Source organism: Phaenicophaeus curvirostris, chromosome 19 (assembly GCF_032191515.1).
Source record: "Phaenicophaeus curvirostris isolate KB17595 chromosome 19, BPBGC_Pcur_1.0, whole genome shotgun sequence".
Taxonomy (NCBI): domain Eukaryota; kingdom Metazoa; phylum Chordata; class Aves; order Cuculiformes; family Cuculidae; genus Phaenicophaeus; species Phaenicophaeus curvirostris.
In genome coordinates, this window is record NC_091410.1 from 5,451,312 (window position 1) to 5,476,282 (window position 24,971).

The following is a 24,971-nucleotide window of genomic DNA, read 5'->3' on the forward strand; positions in this document are numbered from 1 at the left end:
ATCCACCTTGAGTCCAGGAGGAAGTCATTGGAAATGCAGCAATAGCATCCATAAGTCCTACATCCAAGTTCTCCAAGTGCCTTGACTAATTGAGATTCTCTCCTGAAGTCTCTTGTCAAATTATTTATAGTGGATACTTTCACATCATTGGTGAGATACAAAACCTTTCTAAATATATCTGGTCAAATCAAAGGACAATTATGCCCTTAGTTCAGTTTGCCAGACAATGCTTTGCCAAAGAATGTTTGCCAAAACATGTTTTGACCAAAGAAAGAAGAGGAATCCTGAGCATCTGCCAACCAGACTCTATAAAAGTGTCTTTGCAGCACTCTGCCCTGTCTCCAAGAAGAGTTGCAAGGTAAGCATGCTAGGTCTAGTGATTTGTTGGATTTAGGGGTCCACTGTTATTGAGTTTTGTACAGTGTATTCTTCCCTCTAAAACTAGTTATGAATTTTGTTTTTTCCATCTGCTTTCAAGACATCTGTATATTTTTTACCTATACTTCCTTTATTAATTCTACACCAGAATAAGAAAGAACCTTTAACATGATTCATATTCTCAAATATGACACTGTACAATCTGTAATCATAGAATCACAGAATAACCAGGTTGGAAGAGACCCACCGGATCATCGAGTCCAACCATTAAACCTGTACAGTGTAACAAGACAGAAATATCAGCAATTTTTAAAAGGTTATTCTGTATTCTTCAAGAATGAAATCAAGATTTAATGTGTTAAATAGGAAGAAGGTTACTTTTGCTAGTTTTAGCAATTCTAGTACACGCTTAGTTTTAAAAATTGGAAAAGGTCTCCTTGCAAGCAAGGTACATCAATGATCTACTGATGCTACATTTCTTTTATCCCACAGGGGTCTCTGCTGACGGACCTTCAATAAAGGGCAGACATGGCCTCTCCAGATGCTGAGATGGCTGCCTTCGGGGAGGCGGCTCCTTACCTCCGAAAGTCAGAAAAGGAGAGAATCGAGGCCCAGAACAGGCCTTTTGATGCCAAGACATCTGTCTTTGTGGTACATGCAAAGGAATCCTTCGTGAAGGGGACAGTCCAGAGCAAGGAGGCCGGGAAGGTCACTGTCAAGACTGAAGCAGGAGAAGTGAGTAAAAACCAAAGCTTAAAACCTGTATATAATATCTAGTCTGAGCTCTTAGCTGACATATATGCATGCTTCCCTTCCTCTGACAGACCCTGACTGTAAAGGAAGATCAAATCTTCCAAATGAACCCTCCCAAGTATGATAAAATCGAGGACATGGCCATGATGACCCACCTCCATGAACCCGCTGTGCTGTACAACCTCAAAGAGCGTTACGCAGCCTGGATGATCTACGTAAGTGCCGGCAGCAGCCTTCCCTTGGGGAGCTGGGAGGAACCGCTCTGCCAGGCTGAGCGCAGCCAACGTGCCCTCTGCCTTCCTTGCAGACCTACTCGGGTCTCTTCTGCGTCACTGTCAACCCCTACAAGTGGCTGCCGGTGTACAACCCGGAGGTGGTGTTGGCCTACCGAGGCAAGAAGCGCCAGGAGGCCCCTCCACACATCTTCTCCATCTCTGACAATGCCTATCAGTTCATGTTAACTGGTGAGTGGCTGATTTTCTTTAAAATTATCTGACTGTCAACACACACAGAGGAGAAAAAAAGTCTTTCACTGCGAAATAGTTTGGTTTAATGGTGTTAGGACGGTAGATATCCTCTCATTGCTGAAAGTATTTTATTGTATGGACATCATGATTATTTTGCTAGCAATCAACATTAGAATTTACTGTCCAAGATAATTGGGAGGATATGGTTTAACGCTGAATACATCGTCAGATATTCCTTCAAAGAAATTTGGATAAACTTTTTTCTTAGTTGAGGAGATTGTTCTTTGAATTATCTGCTTTGCAGGACTGAAAGTCACAAGGGTGGAGTTCTGTAAATAAGAATGGATGTGAAGGGAAAGGAGGTCACTGACAGAAAAAAACATTTAGAAAGGCCTACAGGTTGATCAGAACTGATTTTTAATACGTTATAAAGTTCACGAGAAGCAACGACTTCAACTCACTTCACCTTACTGTTCAAAGAAACAGTAACTCTACAAAAATACTTCTTAGTTGGAATATGTTTCATAAAGCAAATGAGCAGCTCAGCATAAAGAGAATAACCAGAAACAGAAGCACGTATACTACACCTGATATCCACATTAGTGTTGAGATATCCACTTCCCAGCTATAGCTGGGAATGTTAAAATGGTCAAAAGAGATTGGGGTAAAGGAATACAGGTTTATGAAAGGAATTAGCTGGCTACTGCTAGTGCATCTTCCAATAGTCTAAGGAATATTTTTATCCATTATATTCATTATAGATATTTACATTTACTTTGTTTCTGCCTCTTCCCCAGATCGTGAGAACCAGTCGATCCTGATCACGTACGTACATCCCTGCTCAGGTCCCTGTGGGGCTGCCTGGTGCCAGGGGACCTCCTGCCTGACCACACGCTCTCTGCTTCTCTCTTGGGTTTGGCAGCGGAGAATCCGGAGCCGGGAAGACTGTGAACACAAAGCGTGTCATCCAGTACTTTGCAACAATTGCAGCGAGCGGGGAGAAGAAGAAGGAGGAGCAGTCAGGCAAAATGCAGGTGAGTCAGGAAGAACAGACCAAACACTTAACATGCAGTTGCCATGTTGATGCAACACTGTAAGTGAGTAGTTATCATTCCTGCAGGGAATACTTGGGGACGAGATCGTTAAATAATAGATAATAGCTTCAACCATTGCTCCTGTCTGTTCCTGACATGACTTCTGGAAAAGATAACCAGCAATAATTATTGTCCTGCAGGGAACGCTTGAGGATCAAATCATCAGCGCCAACCCTCTGCTGGAGGCCTTTGGAAACGCCAAGACCGTGAGGAACGACAACTCCTCACGCTTTGTAAGTTGCTGCTTTGGACAAAATCTTTCTCCCTCATTGCAATATAAGCAATGCCCTAGCAGTGCACCTCATGAAGCAACGTCAAGAGAACCCATCCAGGCTGAAATGCTGCTTCTCCTTACAGGGTAAATTCATCCGAATCCACTTTGGGGCCACAGGCAAACTGGCTTCTGCAGACATTGAAACTTGTAAGAGTCTCTCCTGATCTGATCCCATTCTTTCCTATATTCCCACCTCTGTGAGTTTTCCTGTGCCTGATTCTTTCCACTGTCCTTGCCAGATCTGCTGGAGAAGTCCAGAGTCACTTTCCAGCTCAAGGCGGAAAGGAGCTACCACATCTTTTATCAGATCTGCTCCAACAAGAAGCCGGAGCTAATTGGTAGGAAGATATCAGCTTTTTTGGAGGAAGATTGCAGAGCAATACCTTGTTGTACAATATGGACAGCTGAAGCAATCTTCTTTTTTCTCTTTGACTGTTTTCAGACATGCTCCTCATTTCCACCAACCCTTACGATTTCCACTTTGTAAGCCAAGGTGAAATCACTGTTCCAAGCATTGATGACCAGGAAGAACTGATGGCTACAGATGTAAGTAACCTAACAGACAGGATATCTGGTGGAGAGGAGCCCTGGTAGATGTGCATTTACTTAACTGTTTCTGTTGTCAGAGTGCCATTGACATCCTGGGCTTCTCTGCTGATGAGAAGACAGCCATCTACAAGCTAACAGGGGCTGTCATGCACTACGGCAACCTCAAGTTCAAGCAGAAACAACGAGAGGAGCAGGCAGAGCCAGACGGCACAGAAGGTACCAGCAAATTCAGCAAGTGACTTGCTCAAAGAATGTCTTTCTTTGCAGAGATGATATACTAGCCTACAGAGACAGGCCTTTGTTGGCCCAAGTCACCACAGAAAGCACTGAGGAAAAGCCTCTCTGTTCATTGTCTGTCTAAATGCAGACAAACAGCAGAGTTGTTCACACTGACCAAATCCTGGCCATTGTCCAAAGATAAGCGCTTCTCCCTCTCTCTCTCTCTCTCTTCAGTGGCAGACAAGGCTGCCTACCTGATGGGCCTGAACTCAGCTGAGCTGCTCAAAGCCCTGTGTTATCCCCGAGTCAAGGTTGGGAATGAATTTGTGACCAAAGGTCAAACTGTGTCACAGGTAAAAGCTGGAAGTTAAAATCGCAAGGCTTGAAAGCGTACTTGAGGATGGTTCTTTGACCCAAGGAGGTAACAGCAGTCCTTGCTGCTCTGCTTTAGGTCAACAACGCAGTTGGTGCCCTGGCCAAAGCCGTCTATGAGAAGATGTTCCTGTGGATGGTTATTCGCATCAACCAGCAGCTGGATACCAAGCAACCCAGACAGTACTTCATTGGTGTCCTGGACATCGCTGGCTTTGAGATTTTTGATGTAAGGAACAAGCATGTGCAACCATAGTCAAGGGGGAGGCCAGGGAAATGTTACTGTTATACTGTTATAACAATAATAACAACTATATTAGTAAATAATAAAGTCCTTTGAGGACAGTAAATTTTACAATAGAAATCCTGCTAAGGAAACACAGGCAGTTACAGTCTGGTTAGGAGTGGTGTTTCAGCTGAGCAACTTGAAACAGCAGTAGGAGAATGCTCGCAAAACACTGTGTTTTGCCACACCTTAAAAACCTGTGCATTTCTACTTGCTTTGGGCAGTTCAACAGCTTTGAGCAGCTCTGCATCAACTTCACCAATGAGAAACTGCAACAGTTCTTCAACCACCACATGTTCGTGCTGGAGCAGGAGGAGTACAAGAAGGAAGGAATTGAATGGGAGTTCATTGACTTTGGGATGGACCTGGCTGCCTGCATTGAGCTCATTGAAAAGGTACATTTGGCATACAAATGTAAGAACCTATTTTGGAATTTCATGGTGTTTCCCAAACAGATTCAACTCAGAAAGATCACATAGCCAGACACACATTGTCAGTTAAACTATAGGTTTTTGCACTGAAACCTATTTTTAGTCTGGAGAAGAGAAATTAGGAAATGTAAATCTATGCCATCAATCCTGCATTATGTGCTTTTCAAGCATGGAAAAGGGAGCCTTGACTCCCACCAGCAGACTTAAAATAAACTGGTATCAGTCTTCTTTCCTTTTTCCTCTGAAGACTTAAATCAGAACACTACACTCAAATTCAGGAAATTGATATCATCTTACCTGGTTTCACAAAACAACTGGGCCCGTTGTGCCTATTTTCCCAATTCTTTTTCTGTTTACCATGTCTCCCTCTAATTCTGCTCCCAATTCTAACCTGAACCAGACAGTCTTTCTTACCTCTTCTGTGTAGACAGGCTGAAGGTAAGGAAGAGAAGGCAGAGATTAGGTCCCTGGCTGAGCACACCTCCTGACAAACTTAGGCTCTTATGCAGGCTGAGATGCTGTCAGCACACAGTGGTACTGTTGATGTCCCTAGCACAAGCTTCTCATCGTTGTCATCTTTCTCTTGTTCACTTGTTGCGGTACCTTCCAGCCCATGGGCATCTTCTCCATCCTGGAAGAGGAGTGCATGTTCCCCAAGGCAACTGACACCTCTTTCAAGAACAAGCTCTATGACCAGCACCTGGGCAAGTCCAACAACTTCCAGAAGCCCAAACCTGCCAAAGGGAAGGTTGAGGCTCACTTCTCGCTGGTGCACTACGCTGGCACGGTGGACTACAACATCACTGGCTGGCTGGAGAAGAACAAGGACCCCTTGAATGAAACTGTCATTGGGTTGTACCAGAAATCATCTGTGAAGACACTGGCCTTACTCTTTGCCAGCTATGGTGGAGCAGATGCAGGTCAGGTGCCTGATAACTGTATTTTCAGTGTGAGACAATGTTGGTACAGAATTAAAGCAGTAAACACTAAGCATTTGAAGCTGTTTTGTGTCTCCAATATGCAATCTATATTTCAATAATTTTTCTTTTCTTCCATTTGCAGAAGGTGGTGGTGGCAAGAAGGGTGGCAAGAAGAAGGGTTCTTCTTTCCAGACTGTCTCAGCTCTTTTCCGGGTACTTACTGGTTTCTCCACTTTGTATCTTTTTTTTGGAAGAAAGGGAATTTAACAGGTTACAAGTGATGTTACAACTCTTGAAGTCCTATAGGAAGAGGATGAAACAGATTATGTAATATAAGTAGATTGTCTTTCCATTTAAATGATGGGCAAGTTTCTTCTCTTTTCCGTCATGGAGAGACTGGAGTAGGTCCATGTCTTTCAGCTATTGAATAGCGTTCAGGATGTTTTATCAAAGAGAGAATTTTGGCTTCTGAATATTTTCAGTACTGATGCCACACGCGATTCATGAGTGATGGAGCAGTTCTGAAAAAAACCAGAGAGGCCAGCTTTAAGACTATCACATATAAAAGCCTAACCAGTGTTTGTATTCAGGAGGGCAAGCACAAGGAATTAACTTTTCACGCCTTTCAAAGTCTACTATCCCAAGGTCTTAAATAAGATGTATCCCTGTTTTTGTAAATAATCTATTACGATGACACAGTAACCAAATAGTATTTCCTTCTAACAGTAATGTTCAACAGCAAAAGATGGATGAAGGCAAAATCTTTGGTATATTAGTATGGAAATTTTGCAATCTAGTTTAAATTTCATAAATTATTAACTCCTTTTCCATGGATTAAATACATAGAGCTGCAGGGATGCAAATCTTTTGTTGTTGATGTGAACTTCTCTTTGTAACCTCACAGGAGAATTTAAACAAGCTGATGACCAATCTACGCAGCACTCACCCCCATTTTGTACGATGCATCATCCCAAATGAAACAAAAACACCTGGTAAGAAGACCCAATAGGAGGAAAATGTGAGCAGCAAAAGCTCTTCTCCTGCCTGTCAAACAGCAAGGGAGTCACTAATGCTGGTGTTTTTTAGGTGCCATGGAGCATGAGCTGGTGCTGCATCAGCTGCGCTGTAACGGTGTGTTGGAAGGGATCAGAATCTGCAGGAAAGGATTCCCCAGCAGAGTCCTGTATGCTGACTTCAAACAGAGGTAAGAGTGGTCCACCTTTGTCCCCTCTCAGACCAAGGTAAACAACCATACTATCTTAACAATCTTGAAACATAATATTTCATAAAGGACCTGAGTAGTAACGTAGCTATGTTTTACTGTGAGTTTATGATAGATTTTATAATGATGATTCTCTGTGTTAATTATATGAAGTCTTCACTCACACTCCCTTTAAAGGATGCACTGTCCCTAACACAGGACATTGCTCAGTCAGCTGTTGCTGAGAAGGGTTGGGGTTCAGTGGCAGTGTGAGTTTGTATAATGTGGATTTCTTCATGTTCTATTTTCTCCCATAGATACAGAGTGCTTAACGCCAGTGCTATCCCAGAGGGGCAGTTCATGGATAGCAAGAAGGCTTCAGAGAAGCTCCTTGGATCCATTGATGTGGACCACACCCAGTACAGATTTGGTCACACCAAGGTAGAAACAAGACCACTGTTCAAAATCTGTGTGCCTCTCCTAACCACTGCCTGAGACTGATGTGCTGCAATGTTCCCTTTCTTAAGGTGTTCTTCAAAGCTGGGCTGATAGGTCTACTGGAGGAGATGAGGGATGAGAAACTAGCAGAAATTATGACCATGACACAAGCTAGGTGCAGGGGCTTCCTGATGAGAGTGGAGTATCGCAGAATGGTGGAGCGAAGGTAGAAGTTTCTTATGTACATATCATGTTCCCATGGTTCTTGCCCAACAATGTCTAAATTCACCACCACCAAACTATGCAATAGCCATATGAATTCTATTTCAGAGACTCAATCTTCTGTATCCAGTACAATGTTCGTGCATTCATGAATGTCAAGCACTGGCCCTGGATGAAGCTGTTCTTCAAGATCAAGCCCTTGCTGAAGAGCGCAGAATCTGAGAAGGAGATGGCCAACATGAAACAGGAGTTTGAGAAAACCAAGGAAGAGCTTGCCAAGTCTGAGGCAAAGAGGAAGGAGCTGGAGGAAAAAATGGTGGCACTGCTGCAGGAGAAAAATGATCTGCAGCTCCAAGTGCAGGCTGTGAGTATCCCCTTTCATTTGTCCTTGGGAGAAGGATGTACAGCCAGAACGTTTGCTCACCTAAGCAGAGACTTGCAGGAAGCCGATAAACGGGCAGTAGAAAACAATTTAAACCACACAATCTTGAGTAAACAGGCACTGGCAGGGGTGTGATGGGTGTCATGACAGCCAACTTTAGAAGGACCTACTTGTCCAACCTACAGCTACATGTGAAGGGCTTGATTACTTTCAGAAAGATGAATACTTCCCAGTCAAAGTACATTAGAAACAGCCAGATTCTTCACACCAAACCAAACACCATTTGTCCCACTAAATCATTCTCACAAAGCCTTTCCTCCACCAATATTACTAGGTACATCATAAGTCAGTCTTCAGCAGATGAAGCTATTGAATATTTTTTCGATCAGTAATCCTCTCTGTGAGGAATTAGTAAGAGAGGCAAAATAATTGGAATCAATGTTGATACCAGTAGGCACCTGGTAAGATCTTCCATCTGTGGGAATAAAACACCAGCTTCAGCCCCAATTGCAACACATGCCACCATGTGATACAAAAGGCAGAGCGGAAAATCTTCAAAACATTACAACTCACTAAATTCTGTGTCTCCCCGCTAGGAAGCAGATAGCTTGGCTGATGCTGAGGAAAGGTGTGACCAGCTCATCAAAACCAAAATCCAACTGGAAGCCAAGATTAAGGAGGTCACTGAAAGAGCTGAGGATGAGGAAGAAATCAATGCTGAGCTGACAGCCAAGAAGAGGAAACTGGAGGATGAATGTTCAGAGCTGAAGAAAGATATTGATGACCTTGAGTTAACACTGGCCAAAGTGGAGAAGGAAAAGCATGCTACAGAAAACAAGGTACAAACATGGGGGACATCTAAGAGGTCAAAATATATATTGATTCTCGGAGCAAGAGACCCTACTACAGCAGGACACCTTGGCTTTGGAACATTTAATCCCGGCTAAGAGCTGCAAAGTGAAAATGCCACTGTAGCCCTGTTTTGCACACGATTCTTACAATTGCCTCTATTTGTAGGTGAAAAACCTCACTGAGGAGATGGCAACCCTGGATGAGACCATTGCCAAGCTGACAAAAGAGAAGAAAGCCCTCCAAGAGGCCCATCAGCAGACATTGGACGACCTGCAGGCAGAAGAGGACAAAGTCAATACTCTGACCAAAGCTAAGACCAAGCTGGAACAGCAAGTGGATGATGTAAGCACATGTGTAGCCAAACAAAAAGAAAACTTTGTAAAGGAAAGTACAGCCAACAGAGCAGTAATAGTCTTGTTTGTTGTAGCTGGAAGGGTCCCTGGAGCAAGAGAAAAAGCTGCGCATGGACCTGGAGAGAGCTAAGAGGAAACTCGAAGGAGACTTGAAGCTGGCCCATGACAGCATAATGGATTTGGAAAATGATAAGCAGCAGCTGGATGAGAAACTGAAGAAGTAAGTGTGGCTGTGGGGCACCTGAGTGTGGGGCTGGTTCTCTTGCCTTTTTCCTTTGAGCTCTAACAATGCGTCCTTTGCCCAAAGGAAAGACTTTGAAATCAGTCAGGTCCAGAGCAAAATTGAGGATGAGCAAGCCATGGGCATGCAGTTACAGAAGAAGATCAAGGAGCTCCAGGCAAGTCTCTGTTCTGTTCCTTCTCTCACCCTGGCACAGGTCAGGCAGGAGGAGGGCACGGGTGTGAAGGGTTCCCAATGTTCTCCAGGCTCGGATTGAGGAACTGGAGGAGGAAATTGAGGCAGAGAGAACTTCTCGGGCAAAAGCAGAGAAGCATCGGGCTGACCTCTCGCGGGAGCTGGAGGAGATCAGCGAGCGCCTGGAAGAAGCAGGAGGGGCTACAGCAGCTCAGATTGAGATGAACAAGAAACGCGAGGCAGAATTTCAGAAGATGCGTCGCGACCTTGAAGAGGCGACGCTGCAGCACGAAGCCACGGCTGCCGCCCTGCGCAAGAAGCACGCGGACAGCACAGCTGAGCTTGGGGAGCAGATCGACAACCTGCAACGAGTGAAGCAGAAGCTGGAGAAGGAGAAGAGTGAGCTGAAGATGGAGATTGACGACCTGGCCAGTAACATGGAGTCTGTCTCCAAAGCCAAGGTAATGAACTGCAGCAGAACATGCTCTTGGGGCCAATGTACTGGCCAGAGGCCACAGCTACCAGCTCCGTTCTCATAAAGAAAATCCCTGTTGTGAGAACAAGGCAGAGTCCTGGTGTTCATCTTCTTTCCTTGTATTTGCTTATTAGGCCAATCTGGAGAAGATGTGCCGCACTCTGGAAGATCAGCTGAGTGAGATCAAAACTAAGGAGGAGCAGAATCAGCGCATGATCAATGACCTCAACACTCAAAGAGCTCGTCTGCAGACAGAATCAGGTGAGACATCCTCATTCCTGAGGTGCAATGGGAGCACTGCATGTCATCGCAGGAAGAATCTGTCATGTTATTAATGGCCTAGTTGTTGTTTTTCAATTTACCCTTCCCAGGTGAATTTTCACGTCAGGTGGAGGAAAAGGATGCTCTGATTTCTCAGCTTTCTAGAGGCAAGCAAGGATTCACACAGCAGATTGAGGAACTCAAGAGACATCTAGAGGAAGAGATAAAGGTCCAGAAGTAGTTTGTATATCACCCTAAAAGCATTTCAAAATGCTGTCTCACTGTCAAGACGTCTCAAGAGAAGTATTCAGCTTACCAGTCCCAATTCCCAATGTACCCCCAGGCCAAGAACGCGCTGGCCCACGCCTTGCAGTCTGCTCGCCATGACTGTGACTTGCTCCGCGAACAATATGAGGAGGAGCAGGAAGCCAAGGGGGAGCTGCAGCGAGCCCTGTCCAAGGCCAACAGCGAAGTGGCCCAGTGGAGAACCAAATACGAGACGGACGCTATTCAGCGCACGGAGGAGCTGGAGGAGGCCAAGTATGTGGAAAATGGGATGCTGAATGTCTGGGAAAGACTGAGAGTGTCCAGGGCAGTTGGAAAAGGAATCTCTGAGAGTGGGTTGGGAGACAGTTGGGAGGAAGGCAGGGATGTACTGCCTTAGTGATAGAGGTGAAAGAGGGAGAGAGGGGAAAAGTGTGCTGCGCGAAAAACATGGATTGGAAGGACAAATGTAGCCTTTAGTACTAGAAAGCCTGAGGCAAGTCAAATATTCAGTAGGTGCCAGGTCACAGAGGTGGTAGACCCTTTCTCTGTAATCTGGAGCTGTGATTATTTCCTCTCAGGAAGAAGCTGGCACAGCGCCTGCAGGATGCAGAGGAACACGTTGAAGCCGTCAATGCCAAATGTGCCTCCCTGGAAAAGACAAAGCAGAGGCTGCAGAATGAAGTGGAGGACATGATGATCGATGTGGAGCGATCAAATGCTGCCTGTGCAGCTCTGGATAAGAAGCAGAAGAACTTTGACAAGGTCTTTTTGGGGCTCCAGCCCTGGGGTTCCTGGGCAGAGAATTCCCTCCCCGTCGCCACATCCATACTCAGACCTGTTTTCTCTTCAGATCCTGGCAGAGTGGAAGCAGAAGTATGAGGAAACACAGGCTGAGCTGGAAGCCTCCCAGAAGGAGTCTCGCTCTCTCAGCACGGAGCTGTTTAAGATGAAGAATGCCTATGAGGAGTCCTTGGACCACCTGGAAACGCTGAAGCGTGAGAACAAGAACTTGCAGCGTAAGTCCCTAGTCCTCAATTCCTGGCAGGGCTTTCCCACTCCACCAAGACCCACCTGCCCATATGGGTCTGTGCCTGCAGGGTGGCAGTGATGCTCTATACTTGACTGTGCCATTGTTCTTTGTTCCCACAGAGGAGATTGCTGAGCTTACAGAGCAGATTGCAGAGGGAGGAAAGGCAATTCATGAGCTGGAGAAAGTCAAGAAGCAGATTGAGCAGGAGAAGTCTGAACTGCAGGCCTCCCTGGAGGAAGCTGAGGTACACCAAGTGCTAAGAAGTGGTGTACAGACTGAAAGGATGGGAGTAGTTGGGTGTAGTCAGAGATGGCAGGAAAACAAGCCAAGATCTCATGAAATACTGCATAGGAGATGATGCAGAAAGGAAGCAGTCTTTTAAGTCACTGTTCTTACTGCCTTATCCAGGCCTCCTTAGAACATGAAGAGGGGAAGATCCTGCGCCTCCAGCTTGAGCTCAACCAAGTGAAGTCAGAGATTGACAGGAAGATAGCAGAGAAAGATGAGGAGATTGACCAGATGAAGAGAAACCACCTCAGAATGGTGGAATCCATGCAGAGCACCTTGGATGCTGAGATCAGGAGCAGGAATGAAGCCCTGCGGCTGAAGAAGAAGATGGAAGGAGACCTGAATGAAATGGAGATCCAGCTGAGCCATGCCAACCGCGTGGCTGCAGAGGCACAGAAGAACCTGAGGAACACACAGGCAGTGCTGAAGGTAAGAACGCAAATATTAGCATGCAGGTACCTAGCTTGCCTTGCAGTATACCAACACCCTAATTACACACACATATTAGTAAATGAGCCATATGTCTCACCATCCAACCTTTCTCCAGTGCTGTGCCATCTTCTAATTTCCCTTTCTTTGCCTAAAGGACACTCAGCTACACCTGGACGATGCTCTGAGGACACAGGAGGACCTGAAGGAGCAGGTGGCCATGGTGGAGCGCAGAGCCAACCTGCTGCAGGCTGAAATTGAGGAGCTGCGGGCAGCCCTGGAGCAGACGGAACGCTCAAGGAAAGTGGCTGAGCAGGAGCTTCTGGACGCCACTGAACGTGTGCAGCTCCTCCATACCCAGGTCAGCCAGTCTTCCAGAAATTAATCCCATCAACAAAGGAGAGCTAAGAAAGAGGTTTCTATACATCTCTTGAGTGGTCACTCAGTCAGCATAGGAAGAGCTATGCTGTAATACAGCAGATTCAGTCAGCCATCTATGTCTGGTCTCCTCTATGTCTCTGAAGATGTCTGTTGCATTCAAGCCTTTCACAAAGAACATTTGCATTTTTAGCTGTTGATGTGGAGGCACCAGGTCTAACAGCACCCACCATGTCTTTCCTGTTGCACAGAACACCAGCTTGATCAACACCAAGAAGAAGCTGGAAACAGACATTGTGCAAATTCAGAGTGAAATGGAGGATACAATCCAGGAAGCCCGCAACGCTGAAGAGAAGGCCAAGAAGGCCATCACTGATGTGAGTTGGGGGCTTCTTTCACTGGAGATGGTCCATGTATTCTCTGTCAAGACGTCTCCAGTCTCACAATGGCCTTGATCCTTTGCTCTCATCAGGCAGCCATGATGGCAGAAGAGCTGAAGAAGGAGCAGGACACCAGTGCCCACCTGGAGAGGATGAAGAAGAACCTTGACCAGACAGTAAAAGACCTGCAGCACCGTCTGGATGAGGCTGAGCAGTTGGCTCTGAAAGGAGGCAAGAAGCAAATTCAGAAGCTGGAGGCCAGAGTGCGTAGTACTGGTATTTGTACAGGAATGAGCAAGTTCCTTAGAGAGATACCAAGGAAGCTCCAAAAATGCACTTCTCCTTTTAGGTGCGGGAGCTGGAAGGGGAGGTTGATGCTGAGCAGAAGCGCAGTGCTGAAGCCGTGAAGGGTGTGCGCAAGTACGAGAGGAGGGTGAAGGAGCTGACCTACCAGGTAAGGCAGGAGGCCTCTTGGCCTGACAAGAGTTTTCTCACAGCAAGTCTGGTTTTGTGCACACCACCAAGGGGAATTGGTAACCTCATGTCATGCAGGTTGCATGGCCTGACGTCACCTCTTGTAGGAAGCATGATTTTTTGCCCTTAATTGCCAAGGGGAATTGCTAAATCACATGCCAGGGGAACCAATTCACTCTCTTTCCTGCTGTCCAACCCCTCTAGTCTGAGGAAGACCGGAAGAATATTCTCAGGCTGCAGGATCTGGTGGACAAGCTGCAAACGAAGGTGAAATCCTACAAGAGACAAGCTGAGGAGGCTGTAAGTATGGCTTGGAGAATGGGTGGGAGCCACGTTCCTTGCGGGTAGCGTGATCATTGAGATGAGTAGGAAGATCAGGGAAGGGGTATGGAGAAACTTGCAAGACACAACAGTCTTGGCCACATCATTTCATTATTGTGCTGTGAGGCGTTGCTGAGTTCTGGGCACCCTGCAGCAGTCAGGGAGGAATGGAGAGAAGTGCGGCAGCCTGTTCTGTGCAGGAGGTCACAGTAAAGAACCCCAGGGATCACATCCACTGAGTGAAGTTAACAGAAGTTCCTGAGTCTCTGCTGCTGCTACTGAAGAGCAGAAGGCTCCAGGGTGTTCCACAACCTAATAATTCATGCCCAGCTGATAGCTGGGCAGCAAGTTTGTGCCTTCCCCCAGGAAAGAGCCTGAGCCTCGCAAGGCTGAGGTGCAGGAGAAGGGAAATCCCTGCCCTGGGCTCCTCCCCACCACCTCCCTCTCCCTGCACAGGAGGAGCTTTCCAATGCCAACCTCTCCAAGTTCCGCAAGATCCAGCACGAGCTGGAGGAAGCCGAGGAGCGCGCTGACATTGCAGAGTCGCAGGTCAACAAGCTTCGGGTGAAAAGCCGGGAGTTTCACAGCAAGAAGATAGAAGAGGAAGAGTGAGGATGTCTTGTGGCAACAAAGTGACCTCAGGGAAGCACAAAATGTGAACCCTCTGTCACTTTCTTCTGTAATAAGTCTTTGTAGCCATGTCGATGTCTAGAGAATAAACACCGTAGATTCCCTTGCATATACACCACGAGTACCAGCTTTCATTTGTTCCTCTTTTTACTGGTGAAGTCTATAGTATCATCTGGCTTTAGAGCAGCCTTGGCTTATAACTGCTGTGTACCTACATTATGGTCCAGATTTTTGTCATCTAGTTCCTAACAACTTCTCCATTCTTTATTACTTGGTGACTGGGGTATGAAGAGGAATTTATCTTCATGTGACAAGAAATCAGATGCAATAATTTCTGACAGTGAATCCTGCCAGCCCAGCCTCCCTACTCTTGTGTCCCAAGCAACAGCTTAAATTGTATTTACCCATTCAGCACCTCAGCACTTTCCAATCATTCAGTACGTCAGCTGTGAGCCCCTCCTTTTGCTGGCTGCTGTCAGAGGCAGATTTACAGAGCACTGACAATCAACAGGGTTTATGTATTTTTGGAAGCTGACAGGAGGCGGGCTTTAGTCTGCACTATGTTTGCCTCATTGGTTTTATTAGACAGGAGAACTCAGAAGAGCATCGACTCCCCTTGGGCTCAGATTGGCACAGACAGTTCTGTGACAACTCTTTTAATTCCTCCAAATGACAGGTCTGTTCTACCAGCCACTCTGCTTACCTTTTCAATCTGGTTCTTCTCCACTGAGTTGCTCGGTCTTTTTCAGGCTGCAGGAAGCCATCTCAGAATCTCATCACTGCAAAGAGAAGACACAACAAACAGAAAAAGCTATCAATCACACTCCCTAAGGGAAAGGTGCATCCAGTTCCTTTTTCCCTGCTGCACATTCAGGGAAGACCTGCAGAAATTGGTCTCTGCATGGAGAAGCAGCATGAAGAGATGGTAAAAGGCCATCCCAGTGTCTTTATCGCTATCCTGAGATAGGAGATATCTTCATCAGATAATCCAGAAACACCTACATGGAGCAGACATGGCATGGTAGTGATGGAGAAAGCACTCTTCCTATTTAATTCCAGATGTGCAGTGCTCATCAACAGAATAAACAGAGGAGTTCATGAGAAAAGTCTGTCTGTAGCTTATGGAGGCTCCAGCACTCAGGCACGTCTTAGCAGAAGGGCAGGGAAGAGGAGCTTTCCTCCAAAGGCTGAGGGTGCCAGCATTTCTGTTCAGCTTGGCCTAGCATGCCGAGGAGTTCACCTTTCACAGAGAGGACTGCTGTCTGAAGAAACATCACTGAAGTGGAGGCTGGGAATTCTCTGTCAGATTGCCCATTTGGTCCTGTGACATCTTTCTAAGCACACCTAACAAATAATCGCAGCATAACTGACAGTGGTATTTGAAAGCTGCACTTCTTGTTTTCATACATCCTTTGTCTCTTTTCATGCTGGAAATACTTTTGCTTAACCCTAAGGACCTTGGGTTCAGTGCTGAACAAATGCATTTCCTAACCATTACTGAATAGAAGTTTATGATTATTTTGTCACCCCAGAAGTGCTGTACAACATCACCCACGAGAGGCACCGTCCCTTTGATCCTGTGAGCAGGAAACCTGCTCTGTGAAACACATGAAAAAATCCGGAAGGGAGGGAAGAAGGAAGGAAGGAAGGAATTGTGGATGCTTTGATGATGCACTAACATCTCGCCTCTGCTGCAGCTTCACTTGAGCAGCCAGTGTTCTCTGTCAAGTCTTCCTTGCTATGTGGTATCTTGAAGTTAGAGCTTCCATGTCATGTGAACCACTGGGGATTCACAGGATGCGCTGATCCCTACCGGCATGCTCTGCTAATCCAGACAGCAGGGCTAATACCACCAGCATGCCGCAAATCCCACAGCAGTTGCTTTTTCAAAGTCATCTACCAGAACCACAAACTCTATCCCATCTTTCTGGGCTTAACAGAAGGGTAGTAGGTTCATCTCTGTCTCACAGAAGTAGTTTGGAAATGAGAGAGTGTTTGACTTCATCCTGGCCTTTGAATTTGTGGTGGTGGCTTATTACTTTATTAGGGATGTGCTAAGTATTGAACTTAACAGTAATACTCATGTGAAACGATGGGTCCAGGACTAACTGGGGCAAAAGCTCACAGTGGCTGGGAACAAACACTGTGGGGCCCAGGTCAAGGAATAGTTTTCTGCCAAGTGTAACAGGGCTACGTGAGATCTCGGGACCGGCTGGTGTGAATCAATATGCAGCGTGCAGGGCCAGCAGACACCTTCCTGCTTGCCAATGGTCACAGGCTTCAATGCCACCAGGAAGCACAGTGTGACACCAAGATCCAATGGGCAGGCCCAGAGCATGCATGATCTGTGCTTTGCATTTAGTGCGTGTGTTTTGGTGTGGGTCCATTCTGGCAACGTTCCTGTTGAGCACAGGAACATCAATTTCTTTAAATCAGGCCCATTCAGCAGCGCAGACTCTGTGCCTCCTGGCACTGATGTCATCTACTCGGACCTCAGTAACGCCTTGGATACGGTGCCCCACAACATTCTAGCCATTAAATTGGAGAGTAGTGGTTTTGATGGATGGACTATTAGATGGATAAGCAATTGGCTGGATGGCCACATCAAAAATATTAGTCAAAGGCTCAGCATCCAGATGGAAACCAGTGGTGCCCCTCTAGGGTTCGTTAATGGAATCAGCACTATTTAGTACCTTCATTAATGGGATACACAATCGGATTGAGTGCACCTTCAAGAAGTTTGCAGACAACAACAAGCTGAGGGGCACAACTGATACAGCAGTGGGAGGGGAAGCCACCCAGAGGGACCTTGATAGCCTCGAATATATATGAACCTGATTCAACAAGGCCAAGTACAAGGCCCTGCAGCTGGGTCAAGGAAATGCCTGCTGTCGGGACATACTGGAGGGTGACTGGATGGAGAGCAGACCTGCAGGAAGGGGTATATTTCCCCTTCTACTCTGCTTTCCTGAGACCCCACCTGGAGACAGACATGGACTTGATCAAGCAGATGTAAAGGAGGGCCATAAAAACAGTCCAACGACTGGAACACCACTCCTGTGAAGAAAAGCTGAGAGGCTTGGGCCTGTTCATCCTGGGGATGAGCAGGCCCTGAGGAGACCATATTGTGGCTTTTCAGTATATAAAGGAGGCTTATAAGAAAGACGGAGAAAGATATTTACTGAGGCCTGTAGAGATTTAAAACTGAGGAAGGGAGATATTTGTTGTACATAAATGAAACTTTTTTAAGATGAAGCTAGTGAGCCACTGAAGAGGTTGTCCCCAGAATTTGGTCATGCCCCATCACTGGCAGTGTTCAAGCTCAGCTTGGATGCAGCTTTGAGCAACCTGATGTAGTCATAGATATCCCTGCTCACTGCATGGGTGTTGCATTAGATGATCTTTTTAAGGTCGTCTGTGGGAGCCAGAGGCTGCCAAGAGAGGCAGGCCTTCAGATGCACACCTGCACCCATTGTTTCTCACTGATTGTTTCTGGACTCCTCCTGGGAAGGACAAGGAGTGTTTCTATCAGCCTCCCCATGCCATGCACAGGGAGAAAAGGAGTGAGCTCTGAGTTTGAACTCCAGAAAACTGGGGCTGCAGTGCCAGAGACCTGTTTGGAACAGGTTCTTCATGCACAGGCCAGAGCTTGATGCTGGATATTTCTTTGGATCACAGGCATCATTTTTCTGACCTTACCCTTGTGTTATTCACTAACCACTGAGCTCTTTTAATAACCAAAATGCCACTGACCAGGAGAAGAACGTGTTTAGTTCTGACAGAGTTTAAAGCAGCTCAAGTGACAGTGCCCTTTTCCTAGAACTAGTTCAGTCACTCTCCAGGACTACCAGCAAATTCCCCCTTTCTCATAGTATCAGCGTTCTGTAGGACTGCCTACCACCTCTAATGCCCTGATACAGGCATTTCTTCTAGATCAGCTCTATAACAAAAACACTCAATCTTTTAAAACAAGAAATATTTTCATAAAAGCAGTTTAATTTTCATTTTTTAAGGTATGAGGTACCATGAGGAATTTGTTCAAGACAAGGTGAGGCTTTTCTCTAATATCAGTTATGACTGACTACAGCAACAGTGGACATTCCTCTCATATCCACATTTTGAATTTTTCAGTTTCTGCAAAATACCAAGTGTAGATTTGCTCCCTTAGATGTTTATATCTTTTTATAGCTAAGGAGTCACCTTTCACAATCTAGGCATGCATTGCCTGTCCAAACTTGAACTTGTATTCTGACTTGCTGTTTCTTGGACTCCCTCTGTATCTAGCGCTACTGCAAAGTCCTGGCCCACAATATGTGCTTGGTTTTCTCTGTTTCAATATAACATAGCATGAATTACTGAATGACATTTAGTCATGGTTTGTCTTTTGTAGAACTGTCATTTCTAACACTCTGAAAGCAACCCCTAAATTCACAGGACCATGTGTGCAAGATACAGTTTATTATTCCCGTATTACCTCTGGAATAGTTGCAATACAGAAATGTCAAAGAATGCCTCCTGGGTCAAAGATCAAGTTATCTGTAGAAACAGTAGAGGAACCTATAAATTTTACCTCCAAGTTCCTTCAGTGCTTTGACTGGTCAAGATTCCACCATTAATAGCCCCGTCAGCCTATTTATAGAAAATGTATTCACAGTAATGGTAAGATATGAAACATTCTAAATTTATCTGGTCAAATCAAATGACAATTATGACGTTAGTTCAGTTTGCCAGACAAAGCTTTGCCAAAGACAGTTTGCCAAAATATATTTTGACGGAAGCAAAAGGAAACATCCAGAGCATCTGCATACCAGACTCTATAAAAGTCTCTTTGGAGTGCTGTGCCCAGTCTTGGCAGAAAATTTCAAGGTAAGTGTACGGCTCCTGTGAACTCCTGGGCACAGCAGGTAACTTTTTATTCCATTGAACTTGCTATAGGCCTTGGATATTGATTTCTATCAGGGACTGTCTCTATCACCAGTGATTTTATTCTAGATTTGAAGGCAACATTTTTCCGTCAGCTTATATATTATCTCTAGACATCTGTGCAACGTGAGTTGCTATGTTTTCAAACAGCAGGGACTGACTTCCAGCTGCTGCCACCAGAATTAATATTAAATTTTACCAACTCTTAAGGAACAGGAAGAAATACAGTTTAAGATTTCTAGAAAGCAGATGAGACAATAGTGACATTCATACCTGTCACATTGCAAGATTAATTGTCTATAGGATGTGAATTTCCAGTGAAAAGCCACTATTTATGACCTCAGAGACTCTTAGGTAATATTTTTTAAAAAAAATTGAGACTTATTTAATATGAGGTCTCTCCTACGGCAATGTCCAAATTCAGTAGATCCACAAAGCTATAGTAATGCGACTAAACTGTACAATACTGCAACACTAAAGTACTGATATATATTCTGCTACAACAGCTAAATGTTTAAGGATTAATGTCAAGTCTGGAAAATTTGAATCCAACTTTTTGCTTCTTTATACCTACTTGCACATAAAGCTGTTCACTCACTGATTCACTGTATCGCTTCTTTCCTACAGAACGCACTGCTGACTGTGCCTCCTGGCTAAGTGCAACCATGGCCTCTCCAGATGCTGAGATGGCTGCCTTCGGGGAGGCGGCTCCTTACCTCCGAAAGTCAGAGAAGGAGAGAATCGAGGCCCAGAACAAACCTTTTGATGCCAAGACCTCTGTCTTTGTGGTGCATCCTAAGGAATCCTTTGTGAAAGGGACAATCCAGAGCAAGGAGGCCGGGAAGGTCACTGTCAAGACTGAAGCAGGAGAGGTGAGCCAGAAAAAGTCTTAAAACCTGTATATAATATCTAGTCTGAGCTCTTAGCTGACATATATGCATGCTTCCCTTCCTCTGACAGACCCTGACCGTTAAGGAAGATCAAGTCCACCAAATGAACCCTCCCAAATATGATAAAATCGAGGACATGGCCATGATGACCCACCTCCATGAACCTGCTGTGCTGTACAACCTCAAAGAGCGTTACGCAGCCTGGATGATCTACGTAAGTGCTGGCAGCAGCCTTCCCTTGGGGAGCTGGGAGGAACCGCTCTGCCAGGCGGAGCGCAGCCAACGTGCCCTCTGCCTTCCTTGCAGACCTACTCGGGTCTCTTCTGCGTCACTGTCAACCCCTACAAGTGGCTGCCGGTGTACAACCCGGAGGTGGTGTTGGCCTACCGAGGCAAGAAGCGCCAGGAGGCCCCTCCACACATCTTCTCCATCTCTGACAACGCCTATCAGTTCATGCTCACTGGTAAGACAATGGCAGCACCTTCGTGGCAATACAGCATTTAGGGTTTTTAAAAAAATATTTGTGTATGTAGAGCTGTAAACCTCAGCACAAACCTCTAATTAACATGTAATTGTTGTTGGTATTATGCACAAGACACAGTTTTGTCCTAGTGATTTTTAAAACTCTAATTGACAGCACGCTGACAAAAGCATTGAAAAAGTTACAGTGGTGAATAATTAATAGAATGGACTGTGTAAAAAAAAAATTTCCCCTGCCTGTTACTGAGATCTGATTTGCTCAAAAGATGACAGAAAATATTAACAGAGCTCTGAACAATTTAGTTAATGTCTCCCAAAAATGTTTTATTGGCTAATTTCTAGCTGTACTGGCTTCATGAAGACATTGTTTGAAAAAGCAAGTGATATGATTTGAAGTGTTATACTGCTGTACAGCTTCTTGGGAAAGAGCAAGAACCAGAATACCAGCGAAGCTGCACCCTCTAGGAACAATGACATATGCCTTCATTTCAAATGAGCTGTTAATTAACACTCCTGTATTGTGGATTTGCTTCTTAGGCATAGAAGTTACTTGACCAGGAAGATCTAGCCTTCTGTTAACCAAAACTGCAATAGGCAGAAGGGAATCAGTTATTTGGTGGTCATACCTCTACAGTTCTTTCATGGCTTGACAAGAACATTACTGAACATCACAGAATAATAATACTGGCTGTTAAAAACTGTTACTGATTATTGAATATAAATAAAATGATTGATTTTTTTTTTCTCCTTTTCCACTTCCACTTTAAATGCCAGAGCAGGATTGTGAATAAGAAGTAGTTTAGCATTTTTTTAACCTTTTCAATTGTCTTTGCCCCTTCTTTTTTTAGAACCTTAAAAATAGATTTGTAAATGCAGAAAAATAAGCAGAAACTATCTGAAACAAAAAAAAACCAAACAAAGCCCACACATTTTTTTCCCACCTCAGGAAGAATTTGCTCCTTCTAATTCACTGGAGTAAAGGCAGAATAAGAGAAAGGAAAAAAAAAGATCTTGTATAAACATTTGAAGCATTGATTAAATCTCTGCAGTTCTACCAGTGAGTTAAGTCAGGAGGAGGTCAGAATTCTTTTGACCCATACAGGTAATGGTTACAACTCCTTGCTACTTAGAGATGAGATCTAATAAACCAGCCTTTACCAAGGCTGTCTTGCTAAAGAGAAACATGTATAACTTTATCTCAGATGCCTAAATTGTTTGAGGACTCAATGATGTATAAGCAGTTAGTGATACTTTTTAAAACCTTAAAAAGACATGTAATAAATTTCATATTATTCTTTCAGAACTCTACAGAGAGTTCTTTCATGCTCAAACCTCCAAATGTCTCTAACAGACTTCTCTGAGGAAGATAATCTTCCAAACTTCTTGAAGTCACTGTAAAGTAACAGGCACTCTTGCTTCACAACTCATTTTTATATCGAGTTTGATAGGAGAAATAGATTAAATTAAGACAAAATGTCCCATTTCAATGATTGAAAATGGAATTTAAAGGAGTAACTTGGAGGTGAAAAAAAAAAATGGAAGAAATCCAAACTTTGATAATTCGAGCACTCTCCATGAAATACATAAGCTGTCTGAAACCATTACTTTTATTTGTCACACACATTGTGTTCTATGTTACTGAAGAATGTCACTAAAGGAATCTTTGTTTCTGCCTCTTCCCCAGATCGTGAGAACCAGTCGATCCTGATCACGTACGTACATCCCTGCTCGGGTCCCTGCGGGGCTGCCCAGTGCCAGGGGACCTCCTGCCTGACCACACGCTCTCTGCTTCTCTCTTGGGTTTGGCAGCGGAGAATCCGGAGCCGGGAAGACTGTGAACACAAAGCGTGTCATCCAGTACTTTGCAACAATTGCAGCGAGCGGGGAGAAGAAGAAAGAGGAGCAGCAGACAGGCAAAATGCAGGTGAGTCAGGAAGAACAGACCAAACACTTAACATGCAGTTGCCATGTTGATGCAACACTGTAAGTGAGTAGTTATCATTCCTGCAGGGAATACTTGGGGACGAGATCATTAATTAATAGATAATAGCTTCAACCATTGCTCCTGTCTGTTCCTGACATGACTTCTGAGAAAGATAACCAGCAATAATTATTGTCCTGCAGGGAACGCTTGAGGATCAAATCATCAGCGCCAACCCTCTGCTGGAGGCCTTTGGAAACGCCAAGACCGTGAGGAACGACAACTCCTCACGCTTTGTAAGTTGCTGCTTTGGACAAAATCTTTCTCCCTCATTGCAATATAAGCAATGCCCTAGCAGTGCACCTCATGAAGCAACGTCAAGAGAACCCATCCAGGCTGAAATGCTGCTTCTCCTTACAGGGTAAATTCATCCGAATCCACTTTGGGGCCACAGGCAAACTGGCTTCTGCAGACATTGAAACTTGTAAGAGTCTCTCCTGATCTGATCCCATTCTTTCCTATATTCCCACCTCTATGAGTTTTCCTGTGTCTGATTCTTTCCACTGTCCTTGCCAGATCTGCTGGAGAAGTCCAGAGTCACTTTCCAGCTCAAGGCAGAAAGGAGCTACCACATCTTTTATCAGATCTGCTCCAACAAGAAGCCGGAGCTAATTGGTAGGGAGGATCAATGTCTTTTTGAGGATGATTGCTGAGCAACAGTTCCCTCTGCTAGCTGGTTGGCAAAACTAAGCCTGTGCCTTGTCCCTTCCTGCTTTCAGACATGCTCCTCATTACCACCAACCCTTATGATTTCCATTATGTGAGTCAAGGGGAGATCACTGTTCCCAGCATTGATGACCAGGAGGAGTTGATGGCTACAGATGTAAGTAACACAGCAAAAGGGTACCCATTGTACATATTTCAAAGGTGACCTACTAAGACGTATTTTACTTCATTTTTTTGACTGCAGAGTGCCATTGACATCCTGGGCTTCTCTGCTGATGAGAAGACAGCCATCTACAAGCTAACAGGGGCTGTCATGCACTACGGCAACCTCAAGTTCAAGCAGAAACAACGAGAGGAGCAGGCAGAGCCAGACGGCACAGAAGGTACCAGCAAATTCAGCAAGTGACTTGCTCAAAGAACGTCTTTCTTTGCAGAGATGATATATTAGCCTACAGAGACAGGCCTTTGTTGGCCCAAGTCACCACAGAAAGCACTGAGGAAAAGCCTCTCTGTTCATTGTCTGTCTAAATGCAGACAAACAGCAGAGTTGTTCACACTGACCAAATCCTGGCCATTGTCCAAAGATAAGCACTTCTCCCTCTCTCTCTCTCTCTCTCTTCAGTGGCAGACAAGGCTGCCTACCTGATGGGCCTGAACTCAGCTGAGCTGCTCAAAGCCCTGTGTTATCCCCGAGTCAAGGTTGGGAATGAATTTGTGACCAAAGGTCAAACTGTGTCACAGGTAAAAGCTGGAAGTTAAAATCGCAAGGCTTGAAAGCGTACTTGAGGATGGTTCTTTGACCCAAGGAGGTAACAGCAGTCCTTGCTGCTCTGCTTTAGGTCAACAACGCAGTTGGTGCCCTGGCCAAAGCCGTCTATGAGAAGATGTTCCTGTGGATGGTTATTCGCATCAACCAGCAGCTGGATACCAAGCAACCCAGACAGTACTTCATTGGTGTCCTGGACATCGCTGGCTTTGAGATCTTTGATGTAAGGAACAGCAGAGTCAAGGGGCGCCAGGGAGAAGCACTCTTCTTTTTAAAAAGTTTCAGAAGTTTACCCTCCTCATCTGCAGTTTTCTAGAAACCCATCTGTCTTTATCACTGTAGCACCCTTAAATGGCTTTATGAACAAACTCTTATTGTAATGTTGTCAACAGGTAGAAGGGAATCTACTTAGGAGTGGTATTTCAGCTGGGCAACTTGAAAGAGCAGTAGGAGAACTTTCGCAAACCCCTGGGGGGTTGCCACACCTTAAAAACCTGTGCATTTCTCCTTGTTTTGGGCAGTTCAACAGCTTTGAGCAGCTCTGCATCAACTTCACCAATGAGAAACTGCAACAGTTCTTCAACCACCACATGTTCGTGCTGGAGCAGGAGGAGTACAAGAAGGAAGGAATTGAATGGGAGTTCATTGACTTTGGGATGGACCTGGCTGCCTGCATTGAGCTCATTGAGAAGGTATCCTTCTTGTTCAGACTTATTGTATCTTGGA

At 45.1% G+C, this 24,971-nt stretch overlaps 2 protein-coding genes across 2 annotated transcripts in view; both read left to right on the top strand.

Annotated features, from left to right (window-relative positions):
- The first annotated feature begins 852 nt into the window (after positions 1-852).
- On the top strand, positions 853-14,654 carry LOC138728730 (myosin heavy chain, skeletal muscle, adult-like). Its single transcript, XM_069872306.1, has 38 exons — positions 853-1,113; positions 1,203-1,346; positions 1,439-1,595; positions 2,396-2,423; positions 2,521-2,632; positions 2,833-2,925; positions 3,050-3,113; positions 3,206-3,304; positions 3,409-3,512; positions 3,593-3,731; positions 3,969-4,087; positions 4,186-4,335; positions 4,617-4,787; positions 5,434-5,743; positions 5,886-5,956; positions 6,648-6,735; positions 6,830-6,947; positions 7,262-7,385; positions 7,472-7,608; positions 7,713-7,968; positions 8,583-8,825; positions 9,004-9,180; positions 9,266-9,411; positions 9,499-9,589; positions 9,678-10,067; positions 10,216-10,342; positions 10,453-10,571; positions 10,686-10,882; positions 11,188-11,371; positions 11,460-11,625; positions 11,759-11,883; positions 12,048-12,356; positions 12,514-12,717; positions 12,986-13,111; positions 13,207-13,377; positions 13,464-13,568; positions 13,793-13,888; positions 14,366-14,654. Exons 1-38 carry the CDS (start codon positions 907-909, stop codon positions 14,519-14,521), a joined length of 5,823 nt encoding a protein of 1,940 aa, XP_069728407.1. The 5' UTR covers positions 853-906; the 3' UTR covers positions 14,522-14,654.
- LOC138728727 (myosin heavy chain, skeletal muscle, adult) overlaps positions 5,502-24,971 on the top strand; it is a 30,108-nt gene continuing 10,638 nt past the window's right edge. The window contains exons 1-14 of the mRNA XM_069872303.1: positions 5,502-5,506; positions 20,094-20,334; positions 20,423-20,566; positions 20,659-20,815; positions 22,517-22,544; positions 22,642-22,756; positions 22,957-23,049; positions 23,174-23,237; positions 23,330-23,428; positions 23,533-23,636; positions 23,724-23,862; positions 24,102-24,220; positions 24,319-24,468; positions 24,767-24,937. Coding sequence (XP_069728404.1) covers positions 20,128-20,334; positions 20,423-20,566; positions 20,659-20,815; positions 22,517-22,544; positions 22,642-22,756; positions 22,957-23,049; positions 23,174-23,237; positions 23,330-23,428; positions 23,533-23,636; positions 23,724-23,862; positions 24,102-24,220; positions 24,319-24,468; positions 24,767-24,937 — 1,590 coding nt within the window. The 5' untranslated portion in view covers positions 5,502-5,506; positions 20,094-20,127. The remainder of the gene's footprint in view (positions 5,507-20,093; positions 20,335-20,422; positions 20,567-20,658; positions 20,816-22,516; positions 22,545-22,641; positions 22,757-22,956; positions 23,050-23,173; positions 23,238-23,329; positions 23,429-23,532; positions 23,637-23,723; positions 23,863-24,101; positions 24,221-24,318; positions 24,469-24,766; positions 24,938-24,971) is intronic.